We start from the raw sequence: 14,724 nt of genomic DNA, 5'->3' as shown, positions 1-14,724 counted from the left end.
CCACAATTAAAAAAAAAGTTGTCTTTCAGTTTTAGGGGTGGCACCAACTCGAGGTTTCTTAGTGTTGGCTCATTTATTTAATAAAGAAATTGGTAGCTTGCTAGACACACTATCCCAGGGTACAGGCTGCTTTTGCTAAAGGAAAGCAGCAAAGCTTACACCGCTGTCTGTGTCTGGGAGGCTTGGGCAAGCAGAACTGCACATTTCTCCCAGGTGATAAGTGCTTGCTAGACTCTACACCTTCAGATTCATGGCAGTCACAAATTTGATTTGGCTGTAACCCTGTTAAGACTCGAGTTGTTTTTACTGTATCATGGCAACTAATACAGAGATGATGTGTGTTCCTTCCCAGACCTCAGAATATATTATTCAAGCCTACAAGTATGGTGCATTTGAGAAGATCCCAGAATTCATTGCTTTTAGGAACCGGCTGAATGCCTCACTTCACTTTGCACAAGTCCGCACTGAACGGATGTTGTTAGACCTCTTACTTGAAGCAAATATGTAAGTATGGCAGAGACAAAAGTACAGTAACTCAAACAGTAAACCAGTCAGGGATTCTGCATGGGAAGGGCAGCCTTTCCTGAATGGGTGCTTCTTGTCTACCTGTTACAGGTCATCAGAGTTGCTTTCCTTGTAAGCCTTAGGCCTGGTCTACACTAGAAAATTAGGCTGGTTTAACTGCACCACTCAGGTGTGTGGAAAATCTACACCCTTGAGCAGCATAATTAAGACAATCTAAGTCCCTGCATAGGCAGGGCTAGGTGGACAGAAGAATTCTTCCATTAACCTAGCTACCGCTTCTCGGGGAGGTGGGTTGCACTATACTTGTTCTGCTGTAGCATTATAAGTGTTGACAAGTCCTTAGTTTCCCCATCTGTAAAATGTGTTGTACTACTAGGGTACCTCAGAGGGATGTTGGGAGGTTTAATGTTTGAGGTGCTCTGCTGGAATGTACTATTGAAGTACAACAAGGACTCATTTATTATCCTAAAAACTTTATCCAATACTTCTAATCCCTCCAATAACATTTACTACCTTCAGTACAAGCTCCAATTAGTCCATGTGAGTTGCTAGTTTGCTGTCCCTACCAGCATTATCTCTTTAACACTAGTAGATAGATTTGACTTTTATATATGGTAGCTAACAGTTATGTGCTCTGTAGAGAATATAGACTATATCAGTGGGTTGGGCTTTCACCTCAACTATTAAACATTTGGTTTAACGATACTAATATTTATGTGCTAGATCAACCAGTTTAGAAGAAAGTATAAAGTCCATGAGTCTGAGTCCAGAGGAAGATGATATTCTATGGAAAGATTTGCATGACAACAGAGACCTAACGGTCTTATTTAATTGGGATCCAAAAGACAGGTGAGTACAAAGGCCCAGAATGCAGGGGTCAGTATTTCAGAAATGTTTTAGAGAGAAAATCATTTCCAGATAAATTCCAAGTGTCACTTAAATATTTTCTAGGCTGGCTAACTGGGCACATTTAACAAGAGCACCATTTACAATGTCTAACAATGCTCTCATCTATCTTACTCACATTAATACCACTCCCTGAATTTCCAGTCATTCCCACCTCTCCACATGTAATTCCAAAGCTTTGCACCAGAATAGGATAAAGGACATTCATGGAAGCTTGCTACTGTTATAAATATAAAACATTTGTCTAAAAACCCATGGTGTCTTTCCCTAGGGACATTTCTGAGGAGCATAGGAAACTGTCATTGGAGGAAGAAACCATCTGGCTGCAAATCCGATCTTTAACTTTAAGGCTAGTAAGCGGACTCCCAACTCTTAGTCATACTGTTCACCCAAAGAACTCTGAAAAGACTTCTGAGAATGGTGTCTCATCCAAAATTGATACGATACGGTCTCTGCTTCAACAACTGGAAGTGGCAGTGGATTCAGGGAAGCGGTTTCTTGAGCAGAAAATTCAGGTACCCGCTAAGAAAAAGTGATCCCAGAATCTTTAATGACCATGAATGCAAGCACAGAAACTCAGTGCATCTTGTAACGTTCTGCAGGCTGCAAAACTCACTTAACTGATCCTGAGTTTGTAGCTTTTGAAATCTGAGATGTGCCAAAGAAAAACACTGTTTTCTGTTTAAGGAAAAGCTGCAACATCTTTCTTTTTCTTTGCTTGTTGCCTAGTATCCCGTCCTTGGCCCTCCTCCTACCCGAATGGCTGGCTTCTTCAGTAATGGCAGCTGTCAGTGCCAGAGTAGCTTGTTTTATCTTGTTAGTGATATTTATGAACTAGATACCAATGGCTTAGGTAAGTGTTTGGGTTGTGGGGAGGTTAAACCAATTTGTGTTGGGTGTCGCATGGGGTGGAGGTATCTATACAGCTTCAAAATGGCTTTGCATTTAGTTAATAAAGTATATTAATGAGTCGGAAACAAATTGATCAATTATGTGTAGATTCTTTGAATGACACTTTATGTTATGAAGAAAATCACAGCTTTATTTAGTCTTATGTGCTTGATTTGAAGTCTTCCTGAATTATCTTACAATGATATTAATGTACCAGTCATTCACACTTGAAGCATCCATACAGTGCATATTTTTGTGGGTTTTTAAAAAAAAATTGTTTTGCATTTTTGAAGCAGAAAAACCATTATTTAGAAAATATTTATTTGTAACCTTTTTTTCTTTCAGAAGATTCAACAGAAATCCAAGAGAGGATAGGGAATTGTTTTAAATCTTTACTAGAACAATTAACAGGTAAGTAATAGTTTGGGAATAAACATTTATAGCCAAGGCAAACAGTGATTTAAAAATGCTGGGACTCACTTAGGCTCCTTTGATAATATCCTTAAATCGCTGGAGGCTGAGAAAGCTATTATGTCCTATTGTTTCACTGCCGTCCCCCACTCCCCAAAAAAAAAAATAGAACCATGGCTTTATACCAGTCACACGCTGGAATTCTACTTTGCTGGTTTGTGGTGATATAAGAATAATCCAAATTATTTATCTGCTGTTTAGAAATATTCTTTCCTCGTTCCAGACATTAAGGTAATTTTGAAGCAAAAAGTCAGTCATTACAGATCTAGATTCCATTTTTAAGCACAGAATGGTTTTGTTATACTACCCAACACCCTATACAGCAGCAAACCAAATGCTCTGGGGGGGGGGGGGGGGTTATAATCTAACATTTGTGTAAAGGGGAAGAGAAAGCCCTGAAATGATTTTAAAGAAATTTGTCAATTTGTAATGGCCAAAAGTTACCAACGTATGATTGCTGCCTGGTATTATGTGAAATGGGTTTGAACTGAGTCCAGTTCCCAGCATATAGGTCTGTATATCACACAAACCATCATGGCACTAACTGGCAACCTTGTTGACAGCCCTAGCAGAGGGAGCAAGGAGTGAATGAACCTTCCCTTCAGGTCAAGGTTAAGGCATTCTGGTGAGATGCGGTTGGGAAGTTGGTACTGCCTCTGCTGGATCAGATTTGTGCATAATAGGGAGCTGTGTTCCCTGGGTCTGTCAGTCCAGCACCCTTCAGAAGCACTAAAATCCCACACACAAGGTTTAAACTAATCCTCTAACTGAGTAAAAGGACTTAGCAAGCTTAAAGGTAAACTTCTCTCTGTAAAGAGAAATGCCTGCATGATAAAAGGAAAAACACCAAGCCACCAGAATATCAGTAAGGGGAAGAGAGCTGGATTTCTCTCACTGACGTTAGTGAGAATGTTGTGAAAATGCAGTAAGAGATTCTGAATCAGTCAGAAAAGGACAGTCATGTAAAACTGGCCTTTTACTGTTCTTAACCTTCCTTATATTCTCCCTCATCTCCACCTGTAGCTATCTTTCTTCTTGTAAGCAGACCGCCTGGGTTTTGATTTAAACCAGTTTATTATTAAAAACCTGCAGGTGAACCTGTTTGCTGGTAAATGTTGGGTTATCTGACTTCCTACTCCATTTCTGGCTGTACTGATGTGAAAGGTGCACGTAATTACAAATGCACAAGACAATAGAAAAAAATCCTATACCAAGTTTTTGACAAAGGCTTTGCATTACAGATTCATTCAGAAATTATTTTAAAACTGTATCCACTCTAGAAGTAGTCTTTGGTTAACTGTATCCTGTCATACACTAGTTTGAAATAGGTCTTTTTGTAGCTTCATGTAGTATAAGATGTGTACCACATAAAAATATGTAAGCATCTTTGTTGATCCTTATTCTGAACATAAGAATTGTCTTCCTTTTTCCAGATTTGTTCAATAAATGTAAAGGTGACTTGATGGAAGTCAGAGATGGCATCTTGAAAACTCATCCTAACATTTTAGAAAACTTAGTCTTCTTTGTTGAGGTAAGCATTTTTCATTTACTGCAGTTCTTGGTTGCTTTGGAAATTCCTGCTGTTCTAATTTAATTGTTCTCTTTTACAACCATCCAAATTGCAAGATGAAATCTGTATCCTGCTCCCTTCTGAGTTCTCCCATGTGGCTCCCTGAACCCTGCCTTTTCACATTGAGCTTTATACAAATAATCATGATGATGATGATAATGCAAAAATAAAACCCGACTTCCAGACTTGGAATTAAAACAGGAGCATGTTGAGATTCCTAAAGTTTTGTTTCTTGAAGGGGCCTGGTGTAATTTTTGGGAAATGAGATGCAGATGAAGATAATGGTAAAATATTTTAGAATTGACTGTGCTCAGGACTTTAGCATAATAAATGAAGTGCACAGATCCCAGGTTTTTTATGTACAACTATGGAAGCCACCATATCTCCATTCCCTTCATATCCCAGTTACTGTATTTTAAGTCTTTAATAAAGGACACAATTTTGAACTTAAAAATGGCTCCAGTAGTATTAATTCTGTTTGTACCATACTTGTACATCTGTTTTTCTTCCTTTCAGACAATGTCCATCACCCTGTGGGTGTCAAGTTACTGTGATAGTGTCCTGCGACCCTTCAAATCAAGCTTACAGAAAAAGAAAAAGAAAAAAAAAGAAACCAGTGTAGTTATGGTAGGCAACTAACTCAATGGAGACATGAGTTCTAATCTTATGATGCTTCCCTGAAGAGAAAAGGAGTACTTGTGGCACCTTAGAGACTAACCAATTTATTTGAGCATGCGCTTTCGTGAGCTACAGATCACTTCATCGTATGCATACCGTGGAAACTGCAGAAGACATTATATACACACAGAGACCATGAAACAATACCTCCTCCCACCCCACTGTCCTGCTGGTAATAGCTTATCTAAAGTGATCATCAAGTTGGGCCGTTTCCAGCGCAAATCCAGGTTTTCTCGCTTTCCGCCCCCCCACACACAAACTCACTCTCCTGCTGGTAATAGCCCATCCAAAGTGACCACTCTCTTCACAATGTGTATGATAATCAAGGTGGGCCATTTCCTGCACAAATCCAGGTTCTCTCACTCCCTCACCCCCCTCCAAAAACCACACACAAACAAACTCACTCTCCTGCTAGGGAGAGTGGTCACTTTGGATAAGCTGTTACCAGCAGGAGAGTGAGTTTGTGTGTGTGGTTTTTGGAAGGGGGTGAGGGAGTGAGAGAACCTGGATTTTTGCAGGAAATGGCCCACCTTGATTATCATACACATTGTGAAGAGAGTGGTCACTTTGGATGGGCTGTTACCAGCAGGAGAGTGAGTTTGGGGGGGGGGGAGGGTGAGAAAACCTGGATTTGCGCTGGAAATGGCCCAACTTGATGATCACTTTAGATAAGCTATTACCAGCAGGACAGTGGGGTGGGAGGAGGTATTGTTTCATGGTCTCTGTGTGTATATAATGTCTTCTGCAGTTTCCACGGTATGCATCCGATGAAGTGAGCTGTAGCTCATGAAAGCTCATGCTCAAATAAATTGGTTAGTCTCTAAGGTGCCACAAGTACTCCTTTTCTTTTTGCGAATACAGACTAACACGGCTGTTACTCTGATCCCTGAAGAGAGTGGGTGCAATTTTCAAAAGCACCGAAGTCCTACTTTCAAAAGTGGCTAAGAGCTTAGCCTCCATTAAGGGGCTCTCCTAAGCCACTTTTGAAAGTGGGACTTCTAAGTCGCTTATGTGCTTTTGAAAATTAATGGGAAAATGCAACATTATGGAATATACCATAACCAACACTGCTGAGTATCTGCATTAGCCTGTTGGATAGAGTTAGTATGATTTCTATTTTGTATATAACCATCCTAAGTCCAAGGTTGGTGTGGTTTCCAAACTGTTCCCACAAAAAAAGGTTTTTCAAGATAAAGGCTTCTAAAATGAGGATACTATCAAGTTACATAACATTTTTCATCTTCAGAGGGGGTTTTGTTTTGTTTTTTTACAAACATTAACTACTAAATGAAATGTCATTTTGAATAGTGCTAGTTGGGAATTTTTCAATGAATTTTTTTTCCGTTGGAAAATGCCAGTTGGTCTAAACTGAAACTTGTCATGGAAACGTATCTATTTCGATGAAACTTTCATCAAGAAGGTTTCTTAGATCCAGGCTGGAATCGGGCTGAGCAAGGATTTGAACCTGGCTTCCCACATCCCAGGTGCATGCCTTAACTATTGGGCAATAAAGTCAGACTCTCTCTGGCCAAATGATTGTTTGTTTATTTATACCAAGTGGAACAGCTCCAACAGGAGTGATTGAGCTGCTGACTGGCTCTATGGCTTGGTGGTTAGGGCATGCATCTAGGATGTGGGAGACCTAAGTTCAAGGCCCAAACCTGAGTCTCCCAGGTACATGCCTTAACTACTGGGCTTATAGAGTCAGTTTCATTACATAGCAGAATAAAAACAAATTCTAAGAGCTCAGTTTTTCACACAACGGAAATGCTTGCCACCCAGCCAGCCCTACTTTTTAAGCTATATTTGACTAGCACATTTGTGGGTTTGGACACAAATGAATCATTTTATTTTAAAATAGTGACTTGAGTGTCATATACAAAAATATTTTAAATGGGTGTAAAAATGTGTTTTAATATCACTTCTTACTGTTTCCATAGCCTCCTGTATTTACCAGTTTTTTGGATTATGTTACTGAGCTACAGACATTAACTTCCAATGTTATAGATCATATCAAAGGGCTCGAAATAATTCTGACTGCACTTAAACTTGAAGAACTGTCCATAGATGACACTTTACTTTCACAGGTAAGAAACTGTACCTTATTTTATGTGATTTATTTTAAAAACAAAAAAATAAACCTAGAGAATATCTCTTGGCTAACTTCACCTTTTTCTTTAAATGTTACCTATTGAAAAAGCTTTATAACCACTGATATGATTGACGCAGTTGTTTGCTATTAGCTAAAAAGAATAGGGTCACAATTGGTTGAAACTGACCCAGAGTGGTAGAGTTCTAGTTATAAAGTTCCTACCATGTGGAGTCCAGCATAGTAACTTTCCCTAAACTGATCATTTCTTGCTTATTTCCACAAATTCATTAATTTAAAAAATGCTACTGGAACCTTAGAATTGTAAACCTATGTATCTTTATTTTTTTTTTTTTTAAGTGAGTTGAGTATGTGGACAACAAAATGCCGTGAGTGACATTAATTTGTTGCCATGAAAATGGATGTTCTTATTTTCAGTCTAGAAAGACATGACAACATCAAATAATAAAGGCCAGCACAGTTGTGACAGAAAATCCTTGTGGTTCAGTTATTTCTGACTAATAAAAGTTGCCAGGGAAATTACTGAATCCATATGAAAGAAAATAGCTGTCCCTTCTAACTCTTAGCTGTTTAGAGGGCATCGAGGACAGGAATCTATAGGTGCAAAACACGTCAGGCACAATATGTGTTAAGATGTATATGAAAATTATTCCCAGTGAAGAAATCTCTTTGAAGCCGTGAATGCTGCTCTGATTAAATGAGGGAGAAGATGCCCTGAAGGACCAAAATATTATGACACCAGGAAATAAGCACATTCAGGATGTACTCACTGTCCGCTTCTTGAATCTGTCTTTCAATTAAATAATGGCCTGCCTCTCTTCAGCACCTCAAAATATCATTGGTGTTGAGTGGTGGAGGATCAAGTTCAGATGTACAGATCTGATTTAGCAAATAAAGGACAGAACTAGCCAGTTCTTTATCTTTAAATGTGTTCTGAGAGTCTTCTCTAAAGTGCAAGACTCAAAAGTAGATTGGTGTTCTTGCCTCACCTTAGGTTATGAAAGTTGGCAACAAGTTGCAAGTCGTAGCATAATTCAAGTGAGGTGTGGTTTTTGAGAACCATGACTTTGTGCTATTGCCAAATAGGAATGAGTGTAAGAATTGCTCTCTGTTGGGAAATTATGCTCTCCTCACCTAAAATAGCTGGGGGCTGTTACCATTTTTAATTATAAGAATTGTATGAGCTGATGTAGACATGTTTCCAGTGGGACTGAAGAGAAAAACCCAACTCTGAGGAACAATGCTGAGAAGCTGCTCAAAACACTGAATGAGCAGTGTCTGTAGCCCCAAAACTCTCATTGACTCTGGAAAATAGGCACGTAGCACGGTTACAGAATCAGATCTGTGCGGCTGTTGCTTTCAGACAAACTCTTATCAGCTTGTCTATCCCGCCATAACTTTACATCCTTCTAGGAGCTCTACCGACTAATGTGAAGACAAGCTTCCCTGGAGTGTAACTACGGAGTTTGTTTAAAAGATACATCATGCCACTTAAAAATCACACTTCTGGGTTTGCGTTCAAGTGCTGCTTTAGTCATCTTTGGTCTGTCTTGTAACTGAAAGATTAGAAAAATAAATTGTATTTTTCATTGTTGACTTTATGCATTTGATTGCAGTTTGTGTACAATTTCCCCCATTTCTGTTGGTCTTCTCTACTGTTGCTGTGTGAAATTTAATATCTTAAATATGAAAATGTCACTGTAAATTAACAAAACCTGGTAGGGAGCGAATGAAACTCCTTAGATTTATTTTTTCTTAATTGACTAGGCTTCAAATTGTATTATCCCTTTAAATTTTCTTTGAAGTGTTTTCTAGAATTGCCTTAGCACTTCAAACCTTATTGTTTTTCTGGTTCTTTAATGATCTAGGAGTGGCACAAGTAAATTTTCTGCTAACTCAGTCAGTCAGCAAATTCTACACATTTCCTTTATGTTCTGCCAAGCATTGAGGGAATTTGGAAATCAGAAATGCAGAGGCCTAAAGAAAACATAAGTTTCACATGCATTGATTTTTATGGTACCCTGGAGAATGCATTGGCTGGGAGTTTTATGGGGTTTTCCTACCTGCATACTATGTTTGCTATGCTATTTGTTATTTATACTTTACTGGGAGAGTGTCAAACAGTGTGTATAAGCTGTATAACAATACTTGGGGCCAGAGTTTGAGAGGTGGGGGGGGGGTGTGCACGCGTGCACACGCATGCACGGCAGAGAATTGTGAATGCACGCAATTGCTGGTGCTTTTTAAAAGGTCATTGAAGTTTGTGTCAGCTGAATCAGACAAGAATTTGCTCTTTATGGAACATAACTAGTGATGCACTAGCTGAGATGTAGCATCAACCCTTTAAATATGCACAAATATCATTGTACTCGCACAGGAAAGTCAATGTCCATCTCATATTTTACCTTGGGAAATAATGCCAAGGAATGTTGTTCGTAGGTGGGAATTAAAGAAGCTCTGAGAAGACAAAACTGCTCTCCGCCATTTAACTCATGCATGTTTGAAGAACTTGGAAAATAGGGATTGTGAGGGTGTCTAGAATAGTAGACACTAATGATACGTCTACATTACACGCTTCTTTCGCAGCGTATGGGGTGCATACGTGCATAGTCCCTCCTGGCATGGGTATAAATAGCAGTGTAGCTGGTGAGGAACAGCTTAGGCAAGTAAAGACACTCCCGAAGGGTGTGGGTATGTATGAGCCTACATGGCTCTCTGGCCTTCGCATCTACACTGCTATGTTTTTGCAGTGTATTATCCCACTGCCTTCCTGCAACTGGAGCCTTCCCCTCCCCCCCCCAGGAAAAGACTGTGGTAGTAGGGGGGCAGTAGAGAGAGTCTCAGGCAGCTCTTCATTGCTGGAGCCTTTCCCCGCAGGGAGAAAAGACTCTGGGAGGAAGATTTCCCTCCTGCCAGTCTTTCCTCGCTTCAGTGAAAGGCTCCGGCGGCGTGGAGCTGCTGAAGCCTTTTCCCAGTGCTGGAGTCTCTCCCTGACATGTGGAGCTACAATTGCAGCATGGACACAGCTTGCTTTTCACTGCAGCATGTAGCTACACATACCCTACATGCCACCACCAGTGGAGTATTTTGGAGACGTAGCTTTAGTCTTACGAAATTTTGATTTCAGCCATTTGTTTTGTATTTACGAGGCTTCCTGCTTTAATAAATTATTTCTGGATCAGAATGTCCGTCTTGTAACTGACTTGGGTTTAAGGGAAGCCATCTTTTGGCATTAAATTCATTATACAAGGATGTTTCCTGCAAGTGTCAAGAAATGTTGATGTGCTAATAATCCTGTGATAGGTAAAATTAACATTAACTTACATTTTAAAAGTACTGCTTGTGGGGCTTTTATTCGGGAGTGACGAGCTTTCCTATCTTTGTCGTTAATTCAAACTATTACTACAACCCCCTTACGATGTATTGAGACTTCAAACTGAACTTTTTTCTCCGTTTCAATATTTGCAAAGAGAGGGTGTGAGGAATTTTACAGAGGAATTTAAAATACAAAATGGTTTTTAGCCTGCAGGATGAATGACTCCGTTTTCTTGATTTGCAGGAAGAAAAAAAGTTTACAAAGACTGTGCAAGGAAAGGTCCAGAGCAGTTACCAGCACTCAATTCAGGAAATTGGGGAGCTGCTGAAAAAGAGACTTGATACCATAAAAAAACTAAAGATTTAAGAAATGCACCCCAGGCATAAAGACTTCACAACAGAGTGACACCATAATCCCAGGCAGAAGCAACATCCAACATACCATCACTTTAATCCAGAACTTCCTCATAAATGCATGAAGGACTTTAATCATAAATATTTTTTTTAGATATTAAAGATATATTCAGCTGATTAAATTATTGTACATAAACCAGAAGCAGGGACCCTCCATCAGGGTTTGACCACTTTTTATACATGTTCATAAGTATATTGCAACAGGAAAAAATTCGTCTCCAGAGACAACTGGAGATAATCCTTAGAAGCAGCAATAGAAATCCAGTATAAAGCATATATCTCAAAGGAGTTGTATTTTCATCACCGTACAGTGTTTATAGGTTTTATATCATCCTTGCCTTAGAAAAGCAGAAATTGTAGATGCCCACATTCAACCTTAGAGCATATTGTGTGGCCTCCTCCACTGAAGCAGGTTAGTTCTGGAGCTGTCTATTCTATTGACAAGCCACGTGGCCCTGCTGGAAAAAAAGACTTGATATCATGTGGGTCCAGCAAGAAGAGATGACTTTATATTGGGAGCACATCTTTTATGTAGGCATGTACTGCCTTCCAGTGATGCTCATCATTAACTGCAGAGGGTCAGAGTAAGTCATGCTTAGTACCGATGCAGTTTCCTCTAAGATTGAACCCCAACAATTGTTGGAGGAAGTGGGTGGTGTTAGTTTACATACAGATTGTTTCTAATGGAAAGGTGGTTCAAAAAATTACAAGCCTGATCAGTGTTTCAGCAAAAAGCTAGAGGCAGTATACATAATATCTGCAGTGAAGTCTGACACCACTGACTCTGATCTCATGTCAGTTTCATGTAAAACAGTAAATCCTCATGATTTTAAAAGGAGGTTGAAACTTTAAGACTAAGTATTTAAATAATTTGTAATGGAATTGAGTCCTATCAACTTTCTATGGCTGTAAGTTGGCAGAAGTAATTTTTGCTTCCAGTGGTATGAGGCTGAGAATTACTCGTTTGTAACTGTTTCCTTTTGTAACTGATCTTTTATGATTATCCAAGTATAGACACATTAGTCATTCTGTTAGAGAAATGTAATTGCATCATCTGATACCATAAAATCTGCATTTCTGCTATTTTAATTTAAAGAGTAATACACACTATAAAACGAATAGGCACAAATATGAACATGTTGCACCTAGGATGTGAGGGACACTTGAGACTTTTACAGATTTCTTATCTTCTGATTAAAGAAAAGCAAGTATAATCTGAAATCTATATTTAAAGTTTTAAGAGCGCTGACAATCCTAGTGTTGTCATCTCTTCTGAATACATTTTGTTAGAAATGCTAGAATGTTGACAAGAGTATTTTTTTAAAAGCCCTGTGTAAAATATCAAGTTGCTGCTCTTGCTGGATTTAGTTTTACTTTGCCCCTTCCTAAAAGAGAGAGAGGACTTCCTACAAGTTGTTTGAATTGTGATGGATGTGCTTATGATGTAGTTGCAGTGTCTGGTAAGTGCTTTGGGCCAGGAGAAAACAATACCAAAATGTATAACTCTGTTTGATAGTGAAACACCTTTCCTGAGCAAACTATCTTATACGTTTGTATGAAAATACTTTTGGAAAGACAAGTGTGCTATTTACATTAAAACAAGACTCATGACTGAAGTTGATCATTTGAAGTGAAACAGTCCCATCACTAAGATTGCACAGTGACTACAGTGGCACTGAGGTGAAGTCTGCACTAGGCTTTTTGGCTAAAATATTCACACCTTGCCATCACCAGTAGGACTCGCTAGTGTCTACAGGGCTCCAGGCAAACACTGACACTTTTAAGTACCACGTTGCAGACAGCTCTGAATAAGACCAGACAGTGCAGTAGTCTATGCTGGAGCTCCCATCCATGATTGCTACTACCAGCGGAGCTGAACAGTAGAAAATCTTAGTGAAGTAAGTTGAGACTACAAGCCTTAAAGCCTTGTGTACGCTAGAAAGCAGAACTTACTAAACATGTTTTTCAGCATCAGTTCCCTTTGAACAAGATTGAAACCAGTGGGTTATACATCTGGCTGTGTTAATTTTAAACAGCTGGCTTGAGTTCTGAGAGTGGGTGGAACCAAGCATCAGTCACGCTTTCAGAAATGGCATTGAACATGCTTGTGTTCAGTCTGCGCTAGCATTTAAACCTTTCTCAATACCAGTTCAGGAGGAATGTTCAGTTTTTCCCAGTGTACAGCTGTTTTCCCACTTCCACTTGCAGCCACCCAATTGACCCTAAGCCTAATGTCAAACTGTGATTCTTTTGTTACACAGTAGATGTTTCTATACTAATTCTGTTGCATGAAAATCAGATTCCAGCTCTTAAAACTCCAGGGTTTCTCTATAAAAGAGGCAGCTAGATGGGTATGCAGAAATGGCTAACTAATTACTGAGCCTTTGGGAATCTTTTCTCAATCCCTATAAATTGTGTACAGTTAAATATATATTTCTTACTAAAGTAAAGAGCATTTTCCCCCTCCAGCACATACACCTTCACTGGGATTTGATAGGAAATCCAGGGTATAACCCATTGCTGCTGTTATCCTTTTTGTGGTTAAATGAACCATGTGTTTAGAAAAGCTACCAAGACTACTGTTTACAGACTGAAAATTATTGCTTTTATACTACTGGGATCATGAGCCAAGATCCTTCTACAGATTTCCTCCTCAACTGATTTATTTGCTTTAAATCATTTGTCTGATGTGGATAAAGGTGAAGAGTTCTCCATCTACCTTTCTCTGCATAAAGAAAAATGTACAATGCCTACCTGTATTGCCCATTGTTTTTGTATCTTTTTAGCAGTTTTAACTGTTCAAAAATTGCATTTATATTTTGCAATCAATATGTTAAATCATGATTTATTTTAACCTTCATTAATATAAAAGGGTTTTTTGGTTATATCTGCAGCCTTATCTGAACTTTCTCTTCCTGATTATTTGTTGTAATTTATGACTGTGGAAGTTATGTATGCTTCAGCCTTCTATGGAATTAAGTGACACAACCACAAGCGATCTGCTTTAAACTGGATGGGTTTATAATTTATATAAAAGTCAGTTTCGTTATAAATTAATTTTGCTGCCTTTCATTTTCTGTCTGGATCTTTGAAAATAGTTGAAGTCCTTGTCTTCACCATTTTGCTTTATAATGTTAATCTCCCATCATACTCCAAGCCAGATCTCCCCATTATTGCATGAAGGGGAGCAAAAGTTGCCTGAAAATAGAGCAGTGGGGAGGGAAAACAAGCTTAACTGGAGTCCTCTGAAACAAAGCACTTTGTGCAAAATAACGGAATGGCTTGCTGGCAGGAGTGGAGTTGGGAAGCAGATGTTCTATGGCATGTTCATATGGCAGAGTGCTGAAGAAACTTTCATTGTCAGTTTATGCGTTACTCACTTGCACCCCTCCCAAGTTTTTAAAGACAAATGAAGGAAGAAACAGGAACTTGCAGTATGTTTGGATGCAGCCAGTGGAATTATGATAGAGTAGCCCTGGCAGTCAGGGACAGCTTGAACAACAATATGTGGCATCTGGGCATCAATATCGCTACCCCCATACGGCTGGCAGTGTGCTGTCCACTCCAACTCCCAAGACACTGATAGAAGCAATATGTCCTTGTTTCGTCAAGCCAGGTCTTGTGCTGCTTTCTTTCTTTCCTTACAGAGACGATCATCTGGCCCTTGCACACTCAGAACTTAATCTTGAGTTTACTCTCTCCATTTACCCTCTTAAATGTTATGTGAACACAGAGATGTTGAAAGTTGCCAGACTCTAGTTATTGTACCAGCAGCAGCATGACCAGTTTCCCCTAAACCCCATGGCTCCGGATGCAAGTCAACCCTGATGTGGACGGGAACAGG

General features: G+C 39.3%; 1 protein-coding gene and 1 long non-coding RNA gene across 2 annotated transcripts in view; one reads left to right on the top strand and one right to left on the bottom strand.

Moving 5' to 3' along the window:
• NAA25 (N-alpha-acetyltransferase 25, NatB auxiliary subunit) overlaps positions 1–13,933 on the top strand; it is a 48,239-nt gene extending 34,306 nt beyond the window's left edge. The window contains exons 16-24 of the mRNA XM_048821606.2: positions 353–504; positions 1,249–1,374; positions 1,703–1,946; positions 2,161–2,284; positions 2,668–2,733; positions 4,227–4,324; positions 4,880–4,990; positions 6,982–7,128; positions 10,711–13,933. Of these exons, the coding sequence (XP_048677563.2) occupies positions 353–504; positions 1,249–1,374; positions 1,703–1,946; positions 2,161–2,284; positions 2,668–2,733; positions 4,227–4,324; positions 4,880–4,990; positions 6,982–7,128; positions 10,711–10,833 (1,191 nt within the window). The 3' untranslated portion in view covers positions 10,834–13,933. The remainder of the gene's footprint in view (positions 1–352; positions 505–1,248; positions 1,375–1,702; positions 1,947–2,160; positions 2,285–2,667; positions 2,734–4,226; positions 4,325–4,879; positions 4,991–6,981; positions 7,129–10,710) is intronic.
• LOC125622950 (uncharacterized) overlaps positions 1–14,724 on the bottom strand; it is a 42,191-nt gene that overhangs the window by 18,090 nt on the left and 9,377 nt on the right. The window lies entirely within an intron of this gene.

Source organism: Caretta caretta, chromosome 15, assembly GCF_965140235.1.
Source record: "Caretta caretta isolate rCarCar2 chromosome 15, rCarCar1.hap1, whole genome shotgun sequence".
Taxonomy (NCBI): domain Eukaryota; kingdom Metazoa; phylum Chordata; order Testudines; family Cheloniidae; genus Caretta; species Caretta caretta.
Note: the sequence above shows the minus strand (reverse complement) of the source record. Positions and strands in the feature narration are given on the sequence as shown.